Consider the following 26429-nt stretch of genomic DNA (forward strand, 5'->3'; position numbering starts at 1 on the left):
GGAAGGAAGGAAGGAAGGAAGGAAGGAAGGAAGGAAGGAAGGAAAGGAGGTGGGGGGGAGGGATAGATAGAGGGAGAAAGGGAAGGAGGGAGGGAAGGGAGGAAGGAAAGAGAAATGAATGAGTGATGTCAACCCCAGCATCCCAACCAGCTTGTGCATCTAACTTCATGGTCTCCTTTTGCCTTAATTTTTCCCATTTACTACTCTAATGCTCTATGCCACTTGTCCATCTCCTCTTCCACTAGATTCAGTTAGTGCTGAAAACTTATGATCCTTTTCCTTCTCTCCCAGGGTGCATGTTATTGTCTGGTTAAGCCTCCCTGCTAGGTGCTTCATCTTGCACTCTAGAAAATGGAACTTGTGGCAGATTTTTCCCAAATCCTGTAATTTATTCGCTGCATTTTCTCGGCTTGTGCACTCTCTTTTGTCTTTTTCTTTAACTTCAAAGGGCTGGTGAGCAAAAGTGTTTCTAAATCCCGGTTGGGGGTGCTGTCCCTGGGATTGCTCCCACTGCTGTCACCAGCAAGTGCACTCTTCTTCCCAGACCTTTCCACAACCAAACAGTTCCCTGGGTTCTGCCTCAGGCATCTCCCCAGTAAGAAGCCTCTGGGAGGTCCTGCTGCTTCTTTCCTAAGCAAATGCGCAAATCATATACCTTCTATGAACCCCTTACTCCTCATTCCTCAAATGGAACTCTGGGCAGTACCTCCCAGAGGTTGTGTGGGTCAAATCAGAAAAATCTATGAGAAAGTGCTCTATAATGTACCATGCTGGGTATTTCTGTTTCCTATCCCCTGCTTTCTGCCATCTAACTCAGGCCTTCATGTCCTCTCAACTCAAAGATGCATGCGCCTCTCACCTACTCTCCCTGCCTCTCAGCTCTGCCTTTACCTCCGACCTATAGGACGTGCAAGTAAGTGCCTTGACCTCAACGATCTTTCTAAAAGCTCAGATTGTGTTGCTCTAAAGTGCTCAATATAATTAAAATAAAAACTTAAAATAAAAAAATAAAGTGCTCCATAGCTTCCCATGCCTAAGACATAGAGTCCAAACTTCCCGGCTTGCAATTTGAAACCCTTCCCAGCCTGATACCCAAGCCATTGTTCAGCCTCTCTGCCCCTTGTCTTCCAAAAGCAACCCACCTTCCAACTAACTAGGACTCCCCCTGCCCCTCCCTCGTCTGGCTTCGCTTACTCAAAGTCAAACCCTATTTAAGTGAACACGTTTCTATCGCACCTTTTCTGAACCCCACAAGGAATCTCTCTCTGCTGGGACTGCCACGGTATTTGAGTTCTGCTCCTATTACAGTGTAATTCCTCCTGATGGACGGTAAATGATTTGAACGCATGGATTGAACCACATCTGTCTTTATGTTCATCATAGAACTTAACACTGTGGTTTACGCATAGTAGGTACTCAACGAGTTAATGATTTATATATATATATATATATATATTTTTTAAGATTTTATTTATTTGACAGAGAGAGAGACAGCGAGAGCAGGAACACAAGCAGGGGGAGTGGGAGAGGGAAAAGCAGGCTTCCCGCTGAGCAGGGAGCCCGATGTGGGACTCGATCCCGGGACCCCGGGATCATGACCTGAGCTGAAGGCAGACGCTTAACGACTGAGCCACCCAGGCGCCCTGATTTATATATTTTTAAGAACTTTTATATCACTAGGTGCCTGGCATTGCATTGGGTGCTATAGCAGCTGCAAAAAAGCCCAGCAGGACTCCTGGCTGGCTCAGTCAGGAGAGCATGTGATTCTTGACCTTGGGGTTGTGAGTTCAAGCCCCACATTGGGCATAGAGCTTACTTAAAAAAACAAAACAAAACCAAAACCCAAATACCCTTAAAAATAGAACTACCCTATGATCCAACAATTGCACTACTAGGTATTTACCCCAAAATGCTAATTCAAAGGGATACATGTACTCCTGTTTATAGCAGCATTATCTACAATAGCCGTATTATGGAAACAGCCCAAGTGTCCATCAACTGATGAATGGATAAAGAAGATGTGGTGTATATATGTATATGTGGTGTGTGTATAATGGAATATTATTCAGCCATGAAAAGAATGAAATCTTGCCATTTGCAACGATGTGGGTGAGCTAAAGAATATTATGCTAAGTGAAATAAGTCAGTCAGAGAAAGACAAACACCACATGATTTCACTCATACATGAAATTTAAGAAACAAAACAAATGATCATAGGGGAAAAAATAGAGAGAGAGAGAGGCAAACCAAGAAATGGACTCTTAATTATAGAGAACAGACCAATGGTCCCCGGAGGGGAGGTGGATGGGGGGATGGGAGAAATAGGTGATGGGCATTAAGGTGATGGGGATTAAGGGGTGCACTTGTGATGAGCACCAGGTAATGTATGGAAGTGCTGAATCACTATATTGTGCACCTAAAACTAATGTTACATTGTATATTAACAAGTGGAATTTAAATAAAAACTAAAAAAAAACAAAAACAAAAACCTAATCACCCTCTCCTCCCTCAATAAACTTCCTTAAAAAAAAAAGTTGTGCCCTTATTCCTAACTTTTTAAACTTAAATATTTGTAAAAGGAGATCTCATAATGGAGCAAGCAAGCCTAGCTAAGACAGGCTCTTTTAAAACAGGGTGGGGAGGCCATAAGGGAGGAGGAAATTTATACATATCCTCATCAGAGGAACTGTAAACTTTTTGAACTTTTAAGCCAGCCTCAAGTCCTCAGCCTGGAGTAACTCCCCCCTCATCACGCAATTCAGGGCAACCAGATCATCTGCCTCCTTCACTTGGAAAGGAGCCCATTCAGTTTAACAAACTTCCATCCCTCATTTGCATACTGACCCACCCAATTCCAGTTACCCCCCCCCCCCCCCCCGCCGGTTTCAATCCCTCTTTCACGTGCAGGACCTAGATGAAAATGAAAACTACATGTGTAAACTTTCACCTTTATAACTCTTGCCTCCCTCTTTGTCTTCCTCAGAACACGTCAGGTTTCTACCTGAAACTGCATCTCCTAAATTGCAATTCTAATTGCTCAGATAAACATGTTTGCTTTAATTTTCAGTGAATTCTTTCTTAGTCGACATATTGTTGAGATGATAAAGCAACAACTTCAAAAACTATATAAAAGAATCTACAATTTAATACATTTGCCAAAATTTTAGCCAAATACATTGCACAGTTGCTCTCAAAGCATTCTAATTTTAGGTTCTGCCACACGTGAGAAACAAGTTCCTCGGACAAGAAGATAAAGTTCTCCAGGTGGCTGCGGTGCTCAGTCGGTGAAGCGTCTGCCTTTGGCTCAGGTCATGATCCCCTGGGATTGAGCCCTGCATGGGGCTCCCTGCTCAGCGGGGAGTCTGCTTCTCCATCGCCCTCTGCCCCTCCCCATGCTTGTGTGTGCACACTCTCTCTCCCTCTCAAATAAATAAAATCTTTAAAAGCAGATAAATTTCTCCATGGTTGGCAGAACTTAAGGTCATCAGCTCAGTAAAGAAAGCTCAATCAGACTTTTAATGTGTTTCTCAGGTTCTTTCTATTCTATGACAACCTAAGGTATTCAGGTTTAGAATTAGAAATAGAAGACAAAAATTTAGAATTATGAAGAAAAGCACAAAAAGACTCTGGGATGTTCCAGAAAGCACATACCAAGTGGGTAGGAACTGAAGGTGGGGATGAAAAAGTGGCTGGATTTAGTGGAAGGACAGGATGGAGGGAAGAGACTGCCTCTTGGTGAGTGGCATCCGATGTCGGTGACTTTGAGGTCTGTGCTCCCAGGCCCAGGTCCCCAACCTTGATCTATAAAATCTAAGAAGAGGTGCGGGTTACTGAATAGAGCACTAGATTAAAAGTCTGCATTTCCTGACCTCGAAGAACTTGTGAACAACAAAACAAAAACAAAAGGATATGAAAAAAAGGTTGATTTAGCTGTAGAGGAGATAGCTGGGCCTCCCTCTGGCTCGAGGTCAGAATACTGGTGTTTCAGAATTGAATTAAAGCAAAAAACACATACAGTTGGCCTTTGAACTACAGAGGTTTGAACTTCGCACATCCACGTTATGCAGATTTTTTTTCCCCGATAAGTACAGTACAGTAAATGTACTTTCTCTTCCCTCTGATTTTCTTCATAACGTTTCCTTGTCTCTAGCTTGACTGTAAGAATACAGTATAGATACATAAACGTACAAACATGTTAATCGACCATTTATGTGATTGGTAAGTCCTCCCGGGTCAACAGTAGACTAGTAGTAATTAAGTTTTGGAGGAGTCAAAAGTTACACATGGAGTTTTGACTGTGGTGGGTGCCCCTAACCGCTGTGTTGTTCAAGGGTTAGCTGTATTTTCAGAAGTTATTTATTACTTCATTTCCTCTTATAAGCATGAACCTTAAAAGGTACCTTATATTGGCCTTTGAATAAGCAGGCACTGACTGATGTTTTCCATGGGTGTTAAAATATTTGGGGGGCTCTTGCACAATTGCCTTTTGGGGTTATACAAATAAAGTCTTAGCACCATAGAAATTCTGTGGTAATTTCTATTCACACCGGGCTGTTATGTGTTGATGTAAGGGGGACTATTTCAATATGTTCACGCCATTGAGTATGTGGCAGAACGCAGAGCCTGCCTTTAAAACTGTGGGTTGGCATCATTGGAGTTGCCCCTCATGTCCTGGCACCAGGGACCTGCTATCTCAGCAGGCCATGACCTTCTTTCCTTCTTATCATCCATAATCCCCTCAAGTGTGTGCTTTAAAATGATTTCAGAGCCCTGAAGCTTTGAAACGACCTCTCTTCACTGCCCCACTGTGTATGGGTCTTCCCATCAGCTAACATCAGTGATTTCGGCTAGGCACGGCAGGACTGACAGCAATGTGACACACGGAATTAAAGGCATTCACACCAGGGGGTGAGCAAAAGATCAGCATATTTCCCATCCCCTTGGCACCTGAGTCCCCACACAAGCCATTTGTAACTCTCCCAAAGACACCCACTGTTTAAATAGGCTAATGAATGAATACCTGAAATCCGGAAATGTGACTAGGTAATTAGCGGAAGATGAGGCACCCTGATGAGGTGGAAAATTCTGGGCAGTGGGTGGGGTGGGAAGCCTTCCTGATGCCCTCAAATCACACTGCCTGCCCTGGGGCTTCTTCATGTCCATCTCTCGCAGTGGCAAGTGTCCAGCGGAGAACATCTGCCAATGTGAAACACACTGATTATGGGGTGGGCTCTGGTGGGGTGGATTAAAGGGGAAAAGACCCCCCAAAATGCAGCCCTCTTATATGTTGGGTGTCTGAAGCGCTCAGAACACTTTATGATCCCACTGGGTATTTAGAACAATTAAATCCCTTCGATAATTAAAATCAGTCATCAGTGGGCATTCAAGCGATCCACTCTATGCGTACTGCACTGGTTTGTAATCTGCGGTGGGGCTGTTGTCTGCTACTCAGTCCTTCTCCCTTACTTTTCTGTCTCTAATCCGGTTGTAACTGTCATCTTCATTCTTCCTAGAAGGGGTACAGCCGGTTTCTCTCTCCCTCTCTAAGGTGTGAGTCGTGAGTGTTTATTTTTGCCTCAGAGCTGATGGATAGTGTCCGAGATTTAAGTTTTCTCTACTTTCGTAACATTCCCCTTTAGAATTACTCTTGTGTTCCAGGCCGGGCTGGAAGACAGGTTCGTCAGCGTTTCGGAGTTCCAAAGTGGACCCGGGGCTCTTCTTGGCTGCTGTCGGTAGGGCTGGACATTGTCACTGACTGAGGCCAGCCTGCCCCGGAGGGAGTAAGTGACTTGCACAGGTCTGGGTGTCCCAACCCTCTCGGCGGCGAGCTGAGTGGAACGAGAGGCGGTCGGGACTCAGCCCTCGGGGAGAGGCGGGGGTCCTGCGGCCAGAGCCCGGCCTCCCCCACCTCGGCCAGATGGGCCCTGGTTTCCGGGGACGGAGACAGACGGCGGGATCGCCAGCACTGCCCTCCTCTCCGACGTCCCACCCGCCCCGAGCGGCCGCCTTTGTCCCGCACCCTCTCACCAGCCGTCCGTCGGGTTGCATCCGACACGGGGGCTCGCTCGGTAATTACCAGCAGCTTTGGCGGCTGGTGGGAAGCCCACCTCGCGGGCAGTGGGGCAGCCGGGCCAGGGCGTTCCGGGAGGACTGTGGGCAGGTGAGGGGGGAGTCCCGGGAGGGGCCGGAGGTGAGCTAGGGCGCCGGGAAGGGTGCAGGGGTGGAGGTGGGGCGGGGGCACGGAGGAGGGGCTGGAGGTGAGCCCTCCAGGGAGGGGGACAGGGGGGCGAACGGGGGTGGGGGCGGGGCGGGAGGTAAGGGGGCGGGGTTGGAGGCGTACCGGGACGCGAGGGCCGGCACAGGGGCAGGGGGCCTGGGGGCTCATGGGCGGGACTGGAGGTGAGCCGGGGGCGGGGGCGGGGGCTGCCGTGGGGGGGCCGGCCGGAGGGGGCCGGGCGCGGGGCGGGGAATGCAGGGCGGGGGCGGGGCTCTGGGGAGGGGAAGTGGGTGGGGCGCCGCCGGGAAAGGGGCGGGACGGGAGAGCCTTGGGGCCGGGGCAGCCGCGGCGGCGGTGGCGGGGCAGGCGCGTGGCCGGGTCCGGCGCGATGAGCGGGGCTAGAGCGGCGCCGGGGGTGGCGGACGCGGTCCGAGGGCTGCGGGTGGACGGGCTGCCCCCGCTACCCAAGAGCCTGAGCGGGCTGCTGCACTCGGCGTCGGGCGGCGGCGCGTCGGGGGGCTGGCGGCACCTGGAGCGGCTGTACGCGCAGAAGTCGCGCATCCAGGACGAGCTGAGCCGCGGGGGCGCGAGCGGCGGCGGGGCCCGGGCCGCGGGGCTGCCCGCCAAGCCTCCCAACCTGGACGCCGCGCTGGCCCTGCTCCGCAAGGAGATGGTAAGGGGAGCTCCGCGGGCGGGGGGTGTCCCTCCGTCCGGGCTCGCCGTCCCGGGAAAGTTCGCCGGGACCCGCGCTCTGTCCGGAAGTCCCCGCGTCCACCCGCCCCTTTCTGGCTCTTTTGCCCCAGGCGCCAGCGCCGAGAGAGGAGCACTGTCCTCTCAGCAGCCCCCTTTTACTAGTCCTCTCTGTCCACGGTGGGACCCTCACCCGGGGAGGCTTCCCACTGAAAAGGCAGTTTTCGGAGCCCGGGCGCCCCAAGTCCGGCCCCAGCTGGCTCGGAAACGGGCGGCGGGAGGCGCGGCGTGGGGTTCACTCGTGGCCTCGCGGCGGGCGCGGCTTGGTCACCCCTCTCCGGAGTGAAACAGACCTCCCGGGTCGGGGAAAGGCTTTCACTGCGGCGGCGGGGTTTAGACCTGTGCGCGATTGTATTTTTCTGCCTTGGAGAGGACAGTTTTTTGTCCGCGCGAGTGTAGACAGCAGATTGGAACGGCCCTCGCCCCCTCCCCCGCGCCCCAGGCGGCTCGTGCAGAATCCGATTACTGCGGGATGGCTTCGGCCCCAGATGGCTGTGAAGGCGAACGCTCGGCCCCTCCCCTCTCAGCGCGGTGGGGCCGAGCCCCCAAGCCCGCTTGAGAAGAATGGAGGGGGTGCGCTCCCCGTCTGGGTGAAGCCAGTGTGGGTTCTAAGGGCTGTGTCTGCGCGCCAGACAATGGGGCTTAGTCCTTGGGAAGTACATTTGATGTGTGGGGACCGGGAGACGCGATTTCAGGTGACGCCAAAAGCAGGGCAAGGGCAGGGATTTAGGTGGCATTGAGCCTTTCTCCAGCTTTCGCCTCCAGGCTTAGGCCAGGCTAGCTGGTAACTGGAAAACTTCCTCCTTTCTATGCTCTCGCTGGCCGCTGATCACCTACCCCTGGCCACCCGCTCTCTTGGAATCTGCCCCTTCTTTTCTCTTAGTGCAGGTTCTAAGTAGAGGTAAAAACTTTACTAAGGAAATCTAATCTATGAAAGCTGCTTTTTTTCCCCAGAATAAATTTGCCAAAAAGCTTATCACAAAAACCCTTTAAATATGCATCTAGTACTTTAAGATATTGTTTAGAAACATTCAATTTATGCCTCCTTGTTTTTTCAGGAGCATATCCATTCTGAAAAGTAAGACTTAATTAAATCTAGGAAAGCAGCCTTAAATTAACATTTTTTAGTCAATTAGATATTGTCTTCCCACTCTGTAGCTGGCATTGAAATTGTGATTTCCAATCCTCTCTGAATAGATTTTCTAAGCTTCTTACAGAATGACTTAAATTCCAAGACAACCGTTTTTATTTATTAATAAACATTAATCGACACCAGCATTGCACAGCTAGCGAGCTGTATTTTAATCAGATAAACCTACACCTAGTATGTTTATGGTCTGAAGTTAGATGTAGCCTAAGTATGAGAGTGAAATGGGAAGGCTCTTCCTGGGTTAAGTCCCATACTGGAGGAGACAGGAAACCCTCAGGGCCACTCCTATTGTGAAACTCTGGTTTATAACGTGCTCTGGTGGCTTGGAAGTCAGTGTGCCATTCCCGAAAGTATTTTTCCAGGTCCCTCCTGGTGCAACTGCAGAACAGCCACAACCTTACAATTATGCCTTGGACCAGAGTGCTCTCTAAGCCTAACTGTTTGAAGCACAAGGAAAATAAACAGCCATCTTTGGTCCGCCTGATATTTAGCTGCAAGAAAGATAAGGAAGATACGGCTACAGGCCTTGACAGGTCCTTTCACAGAATGTCACAAGGTCTTTTTAAAAGTGCTCTAGGTCTGTTGGCTTTAAGAGATTTACTAACCTGGGGCGGCAGGGTCTGAGTGGTAACCTAAGCTGAGTTCATTCCTGAATTATCTGTGGAATAGTTTGTGTTGATCTATTTAATTGGAAGGCCTGAGGTCAAATCCGTGTCGAGGGACATGCTAGCAGTCGTGGCAGAATGTGATTAATCCCTTTTTGAAAAAGTCCTGTGCAATCACAGATTAATGTGATTAATCTTTTATTATTATTTTTTTAAGTCCTGTGCAAGCAGTGGTGGTGTGGGAAGGCCTCTGAAGGCAACAGAATTTTCTTTTTTTTTTTTTTTTCTTTTTTGCGGGAAAGGAGCAGCAAAGCTGGAATAAGGCAATAGCACCAATGTGATAACAGGCCGTAGAAAGAGCGGGAAGTGGGAGATGCCAGATGTATGCTTGGAGAAGGGGAGCGCCTCCAGTGGGGTGGGGGCCCGTGAGTGGGAAACAGGAATCCAATGGGGGACACTGCTCTGATGCCGAAAGTGCAGGAATTGCCAGTTAACTATTCGAGGCTGGGAGGTGACTTCAGCATTTTTATGGAAAGTGCAGCTAAGCAAAACAATTAAAAATTACTCACAGTCCAAGCACCTAGAGATCATCACTGTTAATAGTTAGGGAAATCTCCTGTGTAGGCACAATGTGAATGCTTTATATACGTCATAACTTCTCCGTGAGATGGATACTCAACGTCTATTTTATTTATTTATCTATTTATGTATCTGTTGGAGTATAGTTTTAGTATATGTGCTGCCGAAGCGAGCACTGTTGGGAGTATAGTTGACACAGGATGTTGCATTAGTTTCAGGCGTGCAACATAGTGACTCAAGTCTGTTTGTTAAGGTGTGCTCACCACAGGTGTAGGCCCCATCTGTCACCACACAAGGCTATTACAATACCATTGACTATATTCTCTATGCTGTACTTTTCATCCCTGTGACTTATTCATTCCAGAACTGGAAGCCTGCACCTCCCATTCCCTTTTGCCCATTTTGCTCATCCTCCCTAACCCCATCTCCTCTGGCAACCATCAGTATGGTCTCTGTTATTTATGGGTCTGTTTCTGCTTTTTGTTTGTTTGCTCATTTGTTTTGCTTTTTAGATTCCACATGTAAGTGAAATCATATGGTATTTGTCTTTCTCTGACTTATTTCACTTAGCATAATACCCTCTAGGTCCATCCTGTTTTATATATTTTTAAAAAAATCACTCAGAATTTAACTCCCCTACAATCACATGTTCAACCAGATGTGTACCAAAGCCCTGTGTGTGTGTGTGTGTGTGTGTGTGTGTGTTTAAGATTTTTTATTTATTTATTTGAGACAGAGCACAAGCATGGGGAGCGGCAGAGGGAAGAGGGAGAAGCAGACTTCTCCCGGGGAGCCTGATGCAAGGCTCAATCCCAGGACTCCGGGATCATGACCTCAGCTACCCAGGTGCCCCCCCAAAGCCCTGTGTGAACCATTGCATTGTGTGCACTCACACTAACACAGATACACACGGATCACATTATGCATCCTTATTTGCTTTTTGGGGGACACATAGTGCAAAGGTTTTCCTAGTCAGTACACATTATACTGCGTGCAGTAACTGTGGTATGTCGTTGTGCGACACAGTAATGACCTTGCAAAGCCATCACTGGGAAGGGGAGCTTCATTGCAGCAATGGCGGAGTCGAGAGGAGTGGCTCCTTGGGGGAACGGTGGTTGGCCGTTACATCGATGGAGGAGTATGTCACACATTTAAGAATGAGGAGCTGGAGGCTGGCAAAGAGACTTGGGCCTGGTGATACGCACTTGAGGGGTGGCGAGGGTGGAACCTGGGGCGGTCGGCATCCGGGCCTTGTGAGGGCACAGGGTTCCGTCCCGTGATTGGTGACGCTGTGCTCTGCTTGAGAATCGTGGTTTCCACTGCACCCCACGTTTCAGCACTTCACGCTCTAGGAACCCCTCTTCTGTGAAGCTTAGTGCTGCTGCGGGTCCCCAGCCCCTGCCCCAGTGGGCCCATTTGGAAAGCCATGAGGGTCAAACAGATGGTTACTGCTCTCTAGACCAGAAGAGTCCTTTAAAGCAAGAGGCTGAGTTTGTGGTTTTTTTTTTAAACATCAGATGATATTTTAAAATCTCACTCCACAGATGTTTAGGGGGTGTGCATTAGGTGTAAAGTGCTGTGGAGATAACAAGGATGAACGGGAACTCTCTGGCTCCTAAGGAGCTTCCACCTGCTGGTAGATGTGGTCATCTTTACAGCAATGGGAGTGCTGTGGTTCAGACCTGTTCTCAGTTTTCTTGACTGGAGTCTCTGTTAGTAATCGTAACTCAGTCTGAAGTAGCTCTTGCAAAAGGAGAATCTTGAAGGGCTGGACATACAGAGACAGGCTAGAACCAGGGCTGACGGGGCCCCCAGAAAGTCCACTGTAGTCTTCTCTCTCCCCCACCATTTTGTTTTCCTACTTTTTTGCACCGTAGCTGCTAACCGGGTCCATGCTCAGGTTTGGCCATGCTTCTTAGTTCCAGTTTGTAAATACTGTGTGGATGGACGCCGGTGGGCCCAGCTTGGGTTGTCTGGCCAGTCTGGTCCAGCTAGTAGTGACTGAGGACAGGACTGCATTTAACCGAGCTACTGTGACCATGTGGATGGGGTGGGTGTGGGGGTGCTGGGGATTCCTGCAAAGAAAGGCCAGCTTGCAGATACAGAGCAGGGGGCTGCTGGACAGCCAAACTATTAGATACACAGACTTCTTCCTACGTAAAAATACTTTGCCCTGAGGGGCCCCACAGTTTGAAAGATTCTTATCTGCTAAGCTGACAAAGTCACCTTTGCTCAGGAGACCTCAGTTGGCATTTCAAATCCTTGCACATGACTGAAGCGTCAGGGACCCCTGACACATGCGTTCCTTGAAGTTTTTATGTAGACCACCCACCCAGCAGCTCTGTGACATTGGCTCATCCAGCTTGGATACCCCAAAGAGTCACGAAAGCACAGACAGAAGATCCTCAGATATTGGGGGGAGGGCAGCATCCCTGGGGGTTCTTCGGTTTTGCCTCTCAAACCAGCAGGGGCAAGTTCTAGTAGCTTTGACTTGGAACCCCTTTTTTTTCATGTTTCCTTTTTTTTTTTTCTTAGAACTGTCAAGTAGTGGGGCACCTGGGTGACTCCGTGGGTAGAATGGCCGACTCTTGATTTCGGCCCAGGTCATGATCTCAGGGTTGTGAGATAAAGCCCAGCATCGGGCCTGCTTGAGATTCTCTTTCTCTGCCCCTGCCCCCTTCTCTCAAATGAATAAATAAAATCTTAAAAATAAAAAAAGTAGTTATTTTGGTCACCAACCCATGCATGAGTGGGAAATCATCCACACGGAACTTTTGAGTTCCTGAGCTGCAATGGTTTAGGGGAAGAATTTAACCTGATTAAATAAAGCTTGATTTCTGAGACCAGCAACGCTCTCTTCCCTGAATTTTTGTTGAGAGAACAACTAAATGTGCGACGAGTTTGTGCAGTGAACTGTATTCCAGGACACATGCATTAGCTTGAATAGCCCACATCCCAGTGGATTTCAGTTCTTAACCCTGCGTGTGAAACCAGTCTCTTAGCAAGGGGATTTTAGTCTTTAAAAGGTTTTATGGTAAAGGTCCAATCCCAAGTCAGACCTACGAAATGCCATCCGGAATAAAAGCATTAGCAACCAATATAGCACTCTTGATTGATGTTGATCACAGGAGACTGGGAATGTCTGGTGGCCTTTAACACTGTCTTTTTGTTTTCACTGGTCTTAACACCAGTGTGGTTTATTGTGTTCCCCAAAGGATAGACCACCAGCCCCAGAATCCCCTAGGCTGCTTACTGAAATGCTGGTTCCTGGGCCTCATGCCAGCAGTATCTGAATCTAGGAGAAGGCAGAATCTGCTTTTTTAACAAGCCCTTTAAGAACTGGGCAGCTCCTGGGCCGCCTGGGTGGCTCAGATGGTTAAGCGTCTGCCTTCGGCTCAGGTCATGGTCCCAGGGTCCTGGGATTGAGCCCCATATTGGGCTCCCTGCTCAGCGGGGGGCCTGCTTCTCCCCCTCCCTCTGCTTCTCCCCCGGCTCATATTCTCTCTCTCTGTATCTCTGTGTCTCGAATGAATACATTAAAAAAAAAAAAATTCTTTAAAAAAAAAAAAAGAACTGGGCAGCTCCTGAACCAGGCATCAAGAGCTTGAATTCTGTTATTAGATTACGTGATATAATTTAGGCAAGCACTTCACTATTTTCAGCTATAGATCCCTTATGGGGAAAAAGAGAATTAAATGCCACAAAGGCTCCTTTTGGTTTTGTTTCTAAAGATTTTATTTATTTATTTGAGAGAGGGAAAGAGGACATGCGAGAGAGCATGAGTGGAGGGCAGGCAGAGGGAGAAGCTCCCGCTGATCAGGGAGCCCAATGCGGGGCTCGATCCCAGGACCCGGGGATCATGACCTGAGCTGAAGGCAGACGCTTAACTGACTGAACCACCCAGGAGCCCCTGGTTTCATTCACTTTTGATGTTACCTCTAAGTGAGGTTATATTTACAGTCCCAAGATTTGAAGATAGAGGATTGAAAGATACTTTTTCATACCACCTTATCTACTACTGCCCCGACCTGTAGAGACTATAAATGAATATTTTTCCTAACTTAACAAGTATCTTGCAAGAAGCAACATCCTCTGCTTTTCCCCCACTTGAGGTTAAAGGCCTTCCTCTGTTGCATGTGAATGTGAAAGTGCCCCAGTTGTTGGCACTTTGGGCACCTCTTCACTGCCAGAGGACCTCCACCGAGCAAGTGGACCAAGCCCGGGCATTTCTGCATCTCCCTGGGCCAGCGTTGCTGTAGATCTTTGAGGCGGCGTGGGCATCGAAGTTCAGGGAAGGCTCAGAATGAGGACAGTGGCCCTGCCACCAAGCAGCGGTTGGAGGCTTTGCAGTTTTGCTTCTAGAATGCCCACCTGAATGCCACAGAGACTTCAGACCTCAGTTGGAAAAGCTAGTTTTCACGATCCTGTGTATGAAAACCTACGGATGGGCCACAGACTCCGCCAACAGGAAACCAGCCGTGAGACTGGCTGGGTCAGATATTTGCCCCCAATTAGCCAGTGTCATTCTCCAGAGCCCAGACCTTCTATTCATCTCATTAGTTGCCCACAGGCTCCAGATGTTTCCAAGTGATAAGTAGGCAGGGCGCGTAAAGGTGGTTCTTTTCTTTCCTGTTGCTCCTTCCCTGATGGACCCTTAACCCGGAGATGTACATCCTCCTCCAGGAACTTTGGAGACAGACAAACCCTTAGGCTTCCTTGTGGTGCTGCAGAAACTCATTAAGGCCCGTGGCCTTTTCTGTCTTTATGAGCGCTTTTTGCTCACTGCCCTGATTGGCCCTAAGAGCATTGGGCTGGCCTACTTTTGAGGTTGTAGAATCCCGTCTGCAAGGATTCTGGGATCCGCTGCCCTTGACTACAGAGGGTACGGGGAGAAGGGAGAGCCTCTGTCCTCTGACTAGTGCTCTCCCCAGGATGGGCAGCCTCTGGGGGCCTGTTACAGCCTGGAGAAGCTGGGCTGAGGAGGATTACTGTGGTACATTTGGAGACCAGAGACCATGGAAAGAGGCTGCCTGGTGTGTTCTTATGTTGCCGACTGCCCTTAGAATTAGAGAGAAGATAGCCAAGTTCACTGCAGTTAAAAGAGAAATGGCAAGGTGTTTCACAACCCTATGTGAAGGAAAACAGTAAGGTATCATGTTTTATCTAAAACACCAGCAGAGATCGAAAAGAATGACCATCACAATGGTGAGGGTTTGGGGAAATAGACACCATAAAAACAGAGTTTCTTGTGCTTTTTATGTCAGGTCTGCAAAACATCAGCTGCTGACAGGAGGTTTTCTATAATTGTCCTAGAACTTGGTTTTCTGATTTTTCACTTCAGATTTTCTCCCCTAACTGCATCTCCTCTTGCAGAGGGGGAGTTTCAGTTAATTGAATATCACTCAAGAAAATGACAAAACACAAACTAACCTTCAAATGTGTGTTGTGTTCCAGTGTGTTGTTGGCCAGCGATGTTTTTCCCTCCAGTCCCAGCTAATTTCAGCATCAGTGTATCCATGTCCGCGCTCATTATCTTGAGTAATGAGGTTTTAGGCTTCGATATAAATCCCTGATGAATGATGGTCTGTTGTTTGCAGCCCCAGGGCTAGGGAGGGATTGGAAGGAAAGCATCCTTTTCCCTTCTCCCCTTCTGCAATTTCATTTTTATAATTTTATCTTATAGTCACACAGTGAATAATAATACTGGTACACAGATGGGTATTGCAGTGATATATAATCATGTAATATAAAATAGTGATGGAATACTATACAGTCATTGAAAAGAATGGTAACTATACAAACAGATGTTCATAGTATTAAAAAGTTACAAAACAGTGTATGTTTACATTTGTATATGTGGTAACTAGCTAAAAAACAACTTGCATAAGCATAGTGTCTTGAGGGATGTATACTAAACTGCTAAAAATGGGTATCTTAATTTTTTTAAATGTGTATATATTTTAAGATTTTGTTTATTCTAGAGAGAGAGAGAATGCGGGCGGGGGGGGGGGAGGAGAGGAGCAGAGGGAGAGGGACAAGCAGACTCCACACTGAGCATGGAGCCCAGCACGGGGCTCGATCTCAGGACCCTGAGATCATGACCTGAGCCGAAGGCAGACGCTTAACGGACTGAGTCACCCAGGTGCCCCTAAACATGGGTATCTTTAAAACAGCAGTTCTTAAAGTGTGGTCTGGAGACATTCTCGGGGTCCATTGTTATGTGGTGGTCATATTGATAAATGTGATGTTTTAAAATACTACCTAAGGAAATGGATCAACACTTGGAAGATCTGCATAATTCAGTTGAGTCAGTTTTTCACATTTTTTTGTAGAACCAATGCTTGCTGTTACAAAATCATGCATGGTTAAAAGATCCATTCAAAGTGCAAGACTAATGGATTTTAATATAACAGTTTGAAAAGTTCATTGGCATAGTTTCAAATTCTACACGGTGGCCAACTAAAGGGTAGCGTCAAAAAAGAATACCCAGTTTTCTAAAAGACTATGACATATCCGTTTGAGGCCAGATTTTCTTCATTTACTTCAACCAAAACAACCTGACACAAAGGATCAAATGTAGGAGATAAGCCAGACATTAAAAAGATTTACAAAATGGTAAAAAAAAAATAAAAAAATTTACAAAATGGCATTGTTTATAAAAATGTCATGTTAGCATGTAATGGGTGGGTATACTATTTATGTTTAAGTGGATCACCTTAAACTTTAATAAGCTTCTCAGTTTTGACTTCTAATAAGGTAAATGTTGATAGGTATAACCCACATAACAAGAGCTTGTAGGGACCCTCCAGAGTTTTTAAGAATATAAGGAGGTCCCAAGACTAAAACATATGAAGATAGCTGCTTTAGACCATGGAATTTGGGAAGGATGGTTTACATAATTATGAACCACTGACATTCTAATATAATAAGAACGTTTTATTTGTATAATGGGAAAAAAGTAAAAGAATGAGCAAAGCCATTACTTAAAAGAAAATGGTCGATTGCTTTTCTTCAGCTCAGCCTAGAGCAGCGCAAGAGGAAACAGGCTTCATTGGTGCCAGTTATTAGTTGGGGTGAGAGAGAAACAAGCATGTCCGAGGAGACGTTGCAGAATGGGCTCTGTCAGCGTGGATGTCCTCAGCTGTCAGCAGAAAACCACCACCGAAACTGGAGAGGGTGTATGGGCGAGTGCGGAGCTGCGCGAGCTTTGGGTGTGGCTTAATCTGGGGTGGGGGAGTGGTGCGCCATGCAGCTTGTGTTCTGTCTGATTCACCGCGGCTCTGGAGAGTCTAGTCCTCAGCCCGTGGGCCCAGAGTATTCACAGGGGATAAAGCAGACCAAATAGCACGAATGCTTTTCCACCCAGGAGGGGAGAGTACAGTGCAAGAGCCACGTGATGGATTGGAAGCTCGCTTAGTGAGCACAGAATGACAGGCCAGGAGCTTCGAGGTCCTTCAGGGGTATTTCAAGTCGGGCTTGAGTAGCCGAGTTCATAGCCCCTTCCCTACTGATCAACACCCAAGGAGCCTTTCTCTTGGGCTTTCCTTTGCAAAACAGTATGCAGGTCAGTGTCCTTCTGTTATCACATCCTTTATTCAGAAATCAGGTTATGATCCATTAGGTCACTGCTTTATTACATTCCCGCCCCGCAGATACATCCTGGACACCTTGATTAGATTTGAGGCATTTCCCAGGTCCTTTCTAAAATAAACTCACGAGCCATCTGTATATGCTTAGTCACTCACTAACATTTGAAAAAGATAACTTTGAAGTGGTCTCGTTGTAAGTTAGTGCCCATTCATGGTAGAAACTCCAGAAAATTCAGAAAAGCCGAAAATAAGAGTCCCCTGTGACGTTAGCAGCTTGCCACACACCACAGCAGACGTTGTGTCATCCCCTTGCCCGGGTCAGCCGCACAGACAGGACAGGCTGATGGTCAGAGCGGGGTGCCGGAGTGTGGTGCGCCTATGCCGCTCCCTGCCCCCCACCGTAGGCCCTCCGTCAAGGGCCTTCATCCTTCAGGGTCCCAACTTCCTATTCATAACAGAATCAACATCTACCTCTCAGAGCAAGGATGAGAATTTCGTATTTGTGTCCAGCTGAGATTTTCTTCTCCAGTCAATTCCTAGAAATGAACCTAGGCACCTAGGTGGCGTAGTCTGTTGGGCATTGGACTCTGGGTTTTGGCTCAGGTCCTGATCTCAGGGTTGTGAGATCGAGCCCCCTGTGGGGTGCCACGCTCAGTGTGGAGTCTACTTGGGACTCTCTCCCTCCCTCCGCCCCTCCCTCCCCCCAAATAAATAAATAAATAAATAAATAAATAAATAAATAAAATCCTTTTAAAAAAGAAATGAACAGCTGGTTAAAAGTTGCGGCCTATTTTAAGGCTTTTGATAGGCCTTGCCAAGCAGTCTCCGCAGTGTGCCTACATGATACGATTTTTTATTACTACTGGTTTTTACAATTAAGAGTATCGTGCTTGTTGAGAAAAAAATTAAGCAGTATAGAAGGCGGTAAATACCGAGCCCACTTTCTAGAAGTAAGTTCTGCTACCAGACCTTTTCTCCTCCCACCAGAAGCTTGCACACCTGTGTGTGTGTATACATATAAAGGGAGTTCCTGCTAAAATACTGTTGGTAACCTGAGCTTTTGTGCAAGGCACGTGGGTCACTTCTACTCCAGTACATACCCAGCTGCTCATCCTTTGAAATGACCGCCTAGTTTTTATTGTATGACTATACCCTATTTTTTTAAACCACGTTCCTTCCACTTTGTTTCTTTTTTTTTTTTTAAGATTTTATTTATTTATTTGACAGAGAGAGACACAGCGAGAGAGGGAACACGAGCAGGGGGAGCGGGAGAGGGAGAAGCAGGCTCCCCGCTGAGCAGAGAGCCCGATGCGGGGCTCGATCCCAGGACCCTGGGATCAGGACCTGAGCCGAAGGCAGACGCTTAATGACTGAGCCACCCAGGCGCCCCTCCACTTTATGTTTCAATGTAAACTTTCACACAACAAACTTTTTCTGCATCTGTCCCCATATTTGGGGACACCCCCCCCAACTCCCATACTACAGCTCATGATTCTGTAGCTTCACTTGGAATCTATACATCCCTCCCACCCAGTGTGAGGTGGGGTATTTATCATCTTCGGTTGAGGAATGCAGTGGTAGGGAGATAGATGGTCTAGTGTGGGGGTGGGTGTCATTTCAGAGCAGACCCCAGCATGACTTCCTGATCTAACCCATCCCCACACCTTGCCCTGCTTCTCCCCAGCTCAGCCCACAGGCTCGGCGGGGGGTCTTGGAACAAGGCGCAAATAAGACCATTTCTTCTGATGTCTGTTCTGTTTTCTACTCATTGCTATATTTTAGAAGAAGTTGGCTTTTGTTTATGTCTCCTAAATGTACTAGTGAATTACACCAACTCATTTTTAGTTTCATAAATAAAAACAGACTACTTTTCGTAAATACAACTTACTTCTTAAAAATATCCTAAAGTTTTTCGTGATGCTTGGTTTTGACCCAACAAAAGTTTCCTTTTAAAAAGTTCCTTCCGTCTTCTAAGCCTTGTATCCGAATGGTCATGTGTCTGTTGTGATTTTTTGAAAGTTTGGAAGAACTCTCTCCCCCACGGCACCCTCCAAAGATAGTCAGAAACGTAATGACCCAAAACCCAGCTGGGAGCCACCAGCCTGTCTGAGGTGTATTCATGTGGCCAGTCCATTGTGCGTTTTTGAGACAATTTCGAGGACGATTCAGGATTGTTTGGCCCCCTTGTTAGAGATGTTCTGGATTGGTGAGCCACCTGTGCGTGCAGCCGGAGGGGTGCAGGCGAGCTCTGTGCTTGGGAAAAGAGAAGAAAATGATCAGGAAGTTAAGCAGGAAGCCCAGGCAGACAGAGGAAGGAATGGCGTTAGCAGCTGAAAGCGGCGGAAACTTGTTGATTGTTCTTAATTGCCGTGAAGGTCTAGAATAAGGGCTACAAATTACAGGGTCTTTGAATTCTGTAATTTTCTTCAAGTATCTGAATTTTTAAAAATCTGCTTTCAAAAAAGAGCTGTATTTTCTGAATGCAGCTGTGAATTAGATCAGCTGTCCTTCAGGGACATGTGGGAACACATCACTAAGATGACAGGCTTCCCTTGTTTGGAGAATGGGGACAGTGCTGAGGGTTAGTGGGCTTGCAGAGGGCGTTCCCCACCCCCCAGTCCTTTTTTTCTGGAAGGACACGTTCCCATTTGTGGGTGATTTAATCATGTTCTGAAACAACTCTGCAATTTAATTCCCTGGCGTGGTCCCTCTCTCCCCTTCCCATATGCCCAGAGCTTCGGGTCTACAGGGTTGAGAGGCTGATTTCTGGGGCTGTTGTGAGTCCCTGTCCCAGCTGCGGAAAGTGTGACTCTAGAAAGAGCACTCAGGGAGCCAACTTGGGGTTGGGTCTTCTGTCAAGCGGGAGGTGAGTCTTTTTTTGTCGATGTGGCAATAACCATGTGGTCTGGGGCTTTCTTCGGGGGCACAAGGGGGGTACTCTGGGCACAAAGGGCTGCCTGCCTTGTCAGCCTTGCCACCTCTGCGGCTACCTGCGGGGTGTAGTAAGGGGCTGTCTTGTCCCCACACGACCCCACTGCCAGGCTGTTGCTGCTGCAGCCAGATGTCCTCTGGGAGGGCGTCTCTACTGAGAGGTGTTTGCACAGAGTCGGCCAATATCTGAGTGTCTACACTGCAAGGCTCTGTGCTAGGTGCTGGGGGATTCCAGAGGGAGAAGGGGCCACTGCATGTGGGCTTGTCCCGCATTCGAAGAAAGAAGACCCATGTGCTTACTAGCCGCAAAAGGTAGAGAATAACAGGGCAGGGGAGTGAGCAGCACCTGCGACGGAACCAGTCCAAGTCCAAAGAGTGGAGGAGAAGGTGGTGTTGGGCCAGGCGAGCAAGGAGAGTTTGACAGACAACGGTGGGGACAGGTCCGGAACAGTGTGGGGGAAGGGGCCTCCGGCCAACTGAGCCATGAGGTGCAGGTAGGGGAGAGGAGAGTCAGACTGGATCGTGGAATGCTGCCTAGGGATTTGCAATTTGCCTCTAGAAAATTTAAGCGCAAGTGTTGAAACAACCACAGCCGAGGGAGAGGCATCCGAGCTGGGAGCTGGGTTTGTGCCTCATGCCCTCCTCGCTAATTTGGGGGACTGCTGGTAAGTCAGATGAGCTTTGGCCCAGAGCCTGCAGAAGGCGCTGAGAAGCTGGGATGTGCGGAGTCATGTACCTGCACGCGTGTGTGCTTCAGTCCCTCGTCAATTAGCCTAAGCACTTGGCGTCTGCTCAGGTGTGTGATAGGTGTGCGAGGGACCGAGCTGTCTTCCTAGGCGGGTCAGTTCTCTGTTTCTAGGCCAGCGTTCCACCTGAAGACAGGGCAGCTTTGTGAGTCATGGGTTGCTGCAATGCAGAGAGATCCAGAACACAATCCGACTCGAGGCCTGGAAGACCTTGGACATGGCACCTGAGGAGGAAAGCCCGGGACTGTGGGGCTTTGAGTAGGCATGTTCAGAGGACGTCAGCTGCTGAGAACCTGTCAGGGTTCTAGAGCCCTGCTGTCACCTGCACCCACTCCCAACCTGCCCAGAGGATGAAAGTCAGACCCGGTCCAGGAGCATGTTGCTCCCCGCCCCCCACTTCTGTTGTTTGCCCATTCTTCATTTCCAAGGGGGGAAACGGGCTTGGGATAGCCCAACCCTCCTGGTGTCAGAGTGACTCAGTAGAAATAGCTCCAGGGAGGGGCGCCTGGGTGGCTCAGTCGGTTGAGCGTCTGCCTTCAGCTCAGGTCCTGATCCCAGGGTCCTGGGATCAAGCCCCGCATTGGGCTCCCTGCTCGGTGGAGAGCCTGCTTCTCCCTCTACCTCTGTCTGCCGCTCTGTCTACTTGTGCTCTCTATCTCTGTTAAATAAATAAATAAATAAATATTTAAAAAAAAAAAGAAATAGCTCCAGGACGTCAGATGAATCTTTTCTATGATTTTTTTTTTTTAATTCCTGTGTAGTTAACATCCAATGTTGTACGAGTCTATGACTTTTTAAGCAAACACTAGTGCGGCTCTGGGAGGGTGTGACTCTATTAAAGTTTACATTCCTTGTATTAAATCCTAGAACAGATAGGTAGGCGTGACCTTGCCAAGACGGAATCTTGCAGAATGGTTACTGAGTTCAGATCTGGACACTGGAGGAGCCGTGGGAAACAGGAGCCAGTCCAGGGGAAGGGACCCGGTGGTCAAAATGGGCCAGGAGGACGTCACGAAGAGTTGACAGACCTGAAGCTATTGGCTTCTACCCAGGGGGTAGAGGTGTAGAGGCGGTGGAATGAAAATTACCTTCAATATTTAGTTAGTTAATTATTATTATTATTTTTTAAAGATTTTATTTATTTATTTGACAGAGAGAGAGACAGTGAGTGAGAGAGGGAACACAAGCAGGGGGAGCGGGAGAGGGAGAAGCAGGCTTCTCACTGAGCAGGGAGCCCGATGCGGGGCTCGATCCCAGGACCCTGGGATCATGACCTGAGCTGAAGGCAGACGCTTAACGACTGAGCCACCCAGGCGCCCCAGTTATTTAATTATTTTAAAGATTTTATTTATTTATTAGAGAAAGAGTGAGCGAGCACGAGGGGCGGAGGGAGAAGCAGACTCCCAGTGGAGGGGCCACGATCCAGGATCCTGGGGTCATGACCTGAGCTGAAGGCAGACGCTTAACGACTGAGCCCCCCCCAGGCACCCCATACCTTCAAATATTTAAAAGGCGGCTAAGAGAGGAATTAGATGTGTGTGTATGCAGAACAGTTACACGTAGCATCAAGGGCCCTAGAACCTACAGGCTGGGAGATTTTGACTTTGTGTGGAGAAGCATTATGTCCACTTGGAAATGAATGAACTGGTGTAGAAGAGTTTTAGGGTTTGAAGGTGAGACCTTTGAGGTCCTTTCCTATTCGAGAGTCTACAGGGTCCACCCTGGTCCTCAGGAAGCAGGTTTGCTGGCTAATTTTCATCTGGCTTGACTGCACTGGCAGCTTTTTCCCATAGGTGGTTGGGTGGTTCCTGCTCAGTGTTCACGACTGAGTTGGGGCAGGAGGAACACGGCGTCCCGGGGGCCCCTGCTCTTTGCAGGAACCCTACTGCCTGGTAAGCCCCATACCGGCCATTCCTTTCCAGGTTGAGATTCTGCAGGCTGGCAGAGTGGAGGCAATCAGGAAATTAATAACCACAATAGCAGCTGTTACTCTTTTCAGGAGTTGAACAGGATGTCCACGGTCTCACACTAGCACATGGCAGAGCCAGCCTGTGAACCCAAGCAGGCAGGCTCCGGAGCCTGAACTCGTTACTCCATGCTCTTCTGCCCGGCTGGCCTGGAAGTCAGCGCTTACAAGAGAATGCATATAAGGGACCCAGGAAAGACAGGTATTTGTGTCAAGAACACTGGGTTCTGCACTGGAACCGGATGTCAGCATTGTCTGGGTAGTTTTTCCAGCACAGAGTCAGTAACCCACTTTTCTACTTGACAACAGGCACACAACCAATCAGGACGAGGAGTGATGGCGTCTGACCCATCTGTGGCAAGTCTGAGCGTCTCTTGGTTTGCCCTAGTCAAGGTGTACTTTTGAGAATAGGATGCCATTGAGCTGGTCTGCCCTCTCAGATCTGTATCCTGAAGTCTTCCCTGAGTGTTGTGGCGAAATATGCTAAGTCGGTGGGACCTGGTTCTGTTTTGATGGTCTGTTTAGCTGTAGTAGAGAGAGCCACTGTCTGCTTGGCAATTTAGCGTGGTTGAAGGGTGTGAAGAATAACTTGGCATTTAACACCTGTCTTGTCATGAGATGAACACTGCTTTCTCGACCCCAGCTTCCCTTGTGTGGAAGTCTCATGTGGCAGGTCTCATCGCTGGATAATTATAAAGACTGTAGATCTTCTCTTTCTCTGTGTTTTCTGCGTGCGCGTTCCCATGCTTTAGCCCTGGACTTGCTATACAGGAGGCATTTGATTACTGCTTATGAAAATGGATGGATATCTCATAGAATCCTCCCAGTAGCCCCATAAGAGAAATTATTAGTCCCTTTTGTCATCAGCCAAGGCGTAGAGATGATACATGACTTGCTCAAGGGCCAAGATGCAGAAGGCAGGTCTCTTAGCCTCCAGTTTAGAGTTTCTCCCCTTGCCACTGGGAGGGAGTGTGCTGCCCCACGGCAGGGCTCAACAGCCCTGGGACCAGGGTCCCCACACCTGCCGAGCCAGAAGCCGCGGGGGTCACAAGATTTCCAGGTGATTCTCACGCGTGTGAAAATGTCAGGTGCGCTAGTCTAGGCTGCATTTCCTAGCGGATGAACCCTTCTCTCTTTGGGATTGATGGAAACAATGCACTTCCTGTGCCGATTTTGCTCTTTCCCGTGGGACGGGCCATGGGAAGAGGGGAACTTGAAGATAAATATGTGACTTTGTAATGTTCTTTGTTCCCCCACCACTGGTGAAAGTAGTTCCCAGGAGACTCTCTGGACTCATTCAATCGCGCCCCCAAGTCTTATTAGACTTACTCAATTGCTTGCTCTGGGGGTGATCCCCCCAATCATCTTTGGGTACGACTGACTTTGTCCGGGGGGAGAGGGAGTCTGAACACCACTCATGGGAGCCCGGAGGCCGAGCTGCCTAGAGGGTGGGTGCTCCAGGGGGCGGTGTGTGACACTGATCGGTGAGCCGCTGTCGTTGGCGAGGGGACTCTGTTGTCCCGGGGCGTGCCTGAGTGCCAGGGTAAATTCCGCAGGCTGGGGCCCGCCACCCCGCAGATGTGATCCTTCCCTGCCACGCTGAGTCATGTCTGAGGTGTGGGCATCCCACAATTAAGGTTTTCTCAAAATTGGAAATCCAGAGCATTCAAGTGATGCTCCGAGTCGTTCCCTGTATAGAAAGAATGTGCTGGCTCGAGCAGGTTGCTGGCTGAGGGTTCAACTAAAATTAAACTCGAGTGCTGACTTCTTGTTTACCCCCCCCACCCCTTCCCTCAAGGTTGGCCTCCGCCAGCTGGACATGTCCTTGCTCTGCCAGCTCTACAGCCTCTACGAGTCCATTCAGGAGTATAAGGGAGCGTGCCAGGCGGCGTCCAGCCCGGACTGCACTTACGCTCTGGAGAACGGCTTCTTCGACGAGGAGGAGGAATATTTCCAGGAGGAAATATGCCACGATGGGGCAGGACGGGGCCCCCGGAGGGACCTGTCGCGGCCTGTCTCCTCGCTCTCCGGCAGCGACTGGATTCTGGAGTCCATCTAGAAAGGGATCTCGGCGCAGAGGCCGCTGCTGCTCCCAGACCCGTTGTCAGCCTCAGCTTCTCCTCCCCAAGAAGGCTCCTCTGCTCCTCCATCGTGGGCAGTCCCCGGGCGCGAGCCGCCAGGGCTGCCGGTTCAACTTGGAGGACACGTGTGGCAGTCTGTTGCGATGGCTGGAGTGTCTGCCTAGGTGGCCTCGAGGTGCTCGGCGACGTGCTTGGCACCGCGGTACAGAGACACTCCTGCGCACGAGTCCTGTCCATGCTGGGAACCTAATGGGACGATCCTGGGGGAAGACCCTCCCGGGCATTTCACCCCAGACGACTTTTACTAGTTACTTCCTTGCAGGTGGTAGACGGTTTGCTATACTCTCTGTTGTAGGAATTGCCTCCAGATTGCAGGGTAGGAAAGCTAACATTTTGCAGACCCCCCCTTCCTTAATACATCGGCAGCCTTCCTTGCTTTCATCTTGTGAGCGTTTAAGCTTTCTTTGTAAGCTGTGTTACTCACTGTCCCCGTGACTCCGTGAACGCTTTGTACCAAAAAAGTAAACATTTCGGGCCACACCAGTCAACTGCATTCTCTTCACCTGCTTGTGGCAGAGTGGAGAGAATCAGGAATGTAACAACCGCAACAGCAGCTGTTACTCTTTTCAGGCGTTGAACAGGATGTCCACGGTCTCATGCTAGTCAAAATTTGGATCCCTCTTTGTCTATCCGATGGAGGACGGAGGAAGAGAACACGGAGATGGGTTACATTGGCAAAAAGAAACAGGGGCAAGCTCCTGTTTTGTGTCATTCACTGTAAGATGGCAAACGGTTTTGTTCTGGAAAATTCTAAATGTAAACTAGTATATTAGAAAGCAATCCTGCCTCTTCCACTCGAAGCAATGATCACCTTAAGCCTTAATATATTTATTAAAATCTTTTATGAACGCTTTGTACTTTGTAGGTTAAAAATGAGGATAAAATGCTAAACTCTCTGACTGTAGTTGTGTGTTATTTTGGTCTGAACTCAGAATCATCTGTTTTCAGAACTTGAATGCATTGAATCCAATCAACTACTAAAAGAAAATTATGGTTTGTTTTCTTGCCATTAAGAATTTGAAAGAAGCACTATTCCTCTATTGATTTATTCTTGGAACTGTTTTATCCACAGTAGACCCCTGTTTACAGGTAGGTCTCAGTGCTGTTGTATCTCTGACTACTTCAGACCCCCTGCCCTTCTTCTTTGGACAAGAAGTGATAATTGCTTATTCACAACCCTTTGGGGTCCAAGAGAGGAAGTAAAACATCCTCATGGGCCAGCATGTTGACAGCCTGTTACGTACATGACTGTACGTCAGGAACTGGGGTGAGTACAGAGAAGGAAGAGTGTTCCTGCTATTTTCCTGTGTTGAAAGTAGTAGTTAAATGAGAGATGGCAGTAAATTGCCTTCAGTATGTGGCCCAACTGTAAAGGGGGGACGAGAACAGTAAAAGTGATAGGACCAGGTGAAGTCTGGTCATCTTCCGGAAACTTTGACAATGAAAGGTTAACAATGCTTGAACCTTGGGTCCGCTGTGCTCAGCCCTGACCACATTAGAATCACTCTGGGGGGCTTTTAGAAGAGTCTTGAGATTCTTCTAAATCTCAAGAACCCCTATCTTCGTTTTAATTAGTAAGGGGTGAGACCTGAGTCTCTGCCTGGTTCTAGAAGTCTCGCAGGTGATTCTAATGCAGATTCAGTTGCCATCTAGTGTTCAGACTGGCCCGTGAAGCAGGCATCCTGGGACACACAGGAGAGCTAGAAGCTCTCCTACCCCACCTGGACCTACCGATTCAGGCCCTGAGTCTTCACA

At 48.6% G+C, this 26429-nt stretch overlaps 1 protein-coding gene and 1 long non-coding RNA gene across 2 annotated transcripts in view; one reads left to right on the forward strand and one right to left on the reverse strand.

The window, feature by feature from the left end:
- The window catches only part of LOC110586010, a 22224-nt gene extending 16031 nt beyond the window's left edge, over positions 1 to 6193 (reverse strand). The window contains exons 1-2 of the long non-coding RNA XR_002480653.2: positions 6020 to 6193; positions 5021 to 5196 (exon numbers count right to left, since the gene is read on the reverse strand). This is a non-coding gene — a long non-coding RNA (uncharacterized LOC110586010). The remainder of the gene's footprint in view (positions 1 to 5020; positions 5197 to 6019) is intronic.
- Positions 6194 to 6565: 372 nt separating this feature from the next.
- Positions 6566 to 25564, forward strand: FAM89A (family with sequence similarity 89 member A). Its single transcript, XM_021696155.1, has 2 exons — positions 6566 to 6890; positions 24332 to 25564. Exons 1-2 carry the CDS (start codon positions 6606 to 6608, stop codon positions 24590 to 24592), a joined length of 546 nt encoding a protein of 181 aa, XP_021551830.1. The 5' UTR covers positions 6566 to 6605; the 3' UTR covers positions 24593 to 25564.
- The last annotated feature ends 865 nt before the right edge of the window (positions 25565 to 26429 follow it).

The sequence above is a fragment of the Neomonachus schauinslandi genome, chromosome 6, assembly GCF_002201575.2.
Source record: "Neomonachus schauinslandi chromosome 6, ASM220157v2, whole genome shotgun sequence".
Classification (NCBI taxonomy): Eukaryota; Metazoa; Chordata; class Mammalia; order Carnivora; family Phocidae; genus Neomonachus; species Neomonachus schauinslandi.

What these genes read in the sequence shown, in the direction of transcription:
- FAM89A (XM_021696155.1), top strand. Translation starts at nt 6,606, where the DNA reads ATGAGCGGGGCTAGAGCGGCGCCGGGGGTGGCGGACGCGGTCCGAGGG. An exon ending in CCCTGCTCCGCAAGGAGATG is followed by an intron (nt 6,891 to 24,331) that starts GTAAGGGGAGCT and finishes CCTTCCCTCAAG; the next exon opens with GTTGGCCTCCGCCAGCTGGA.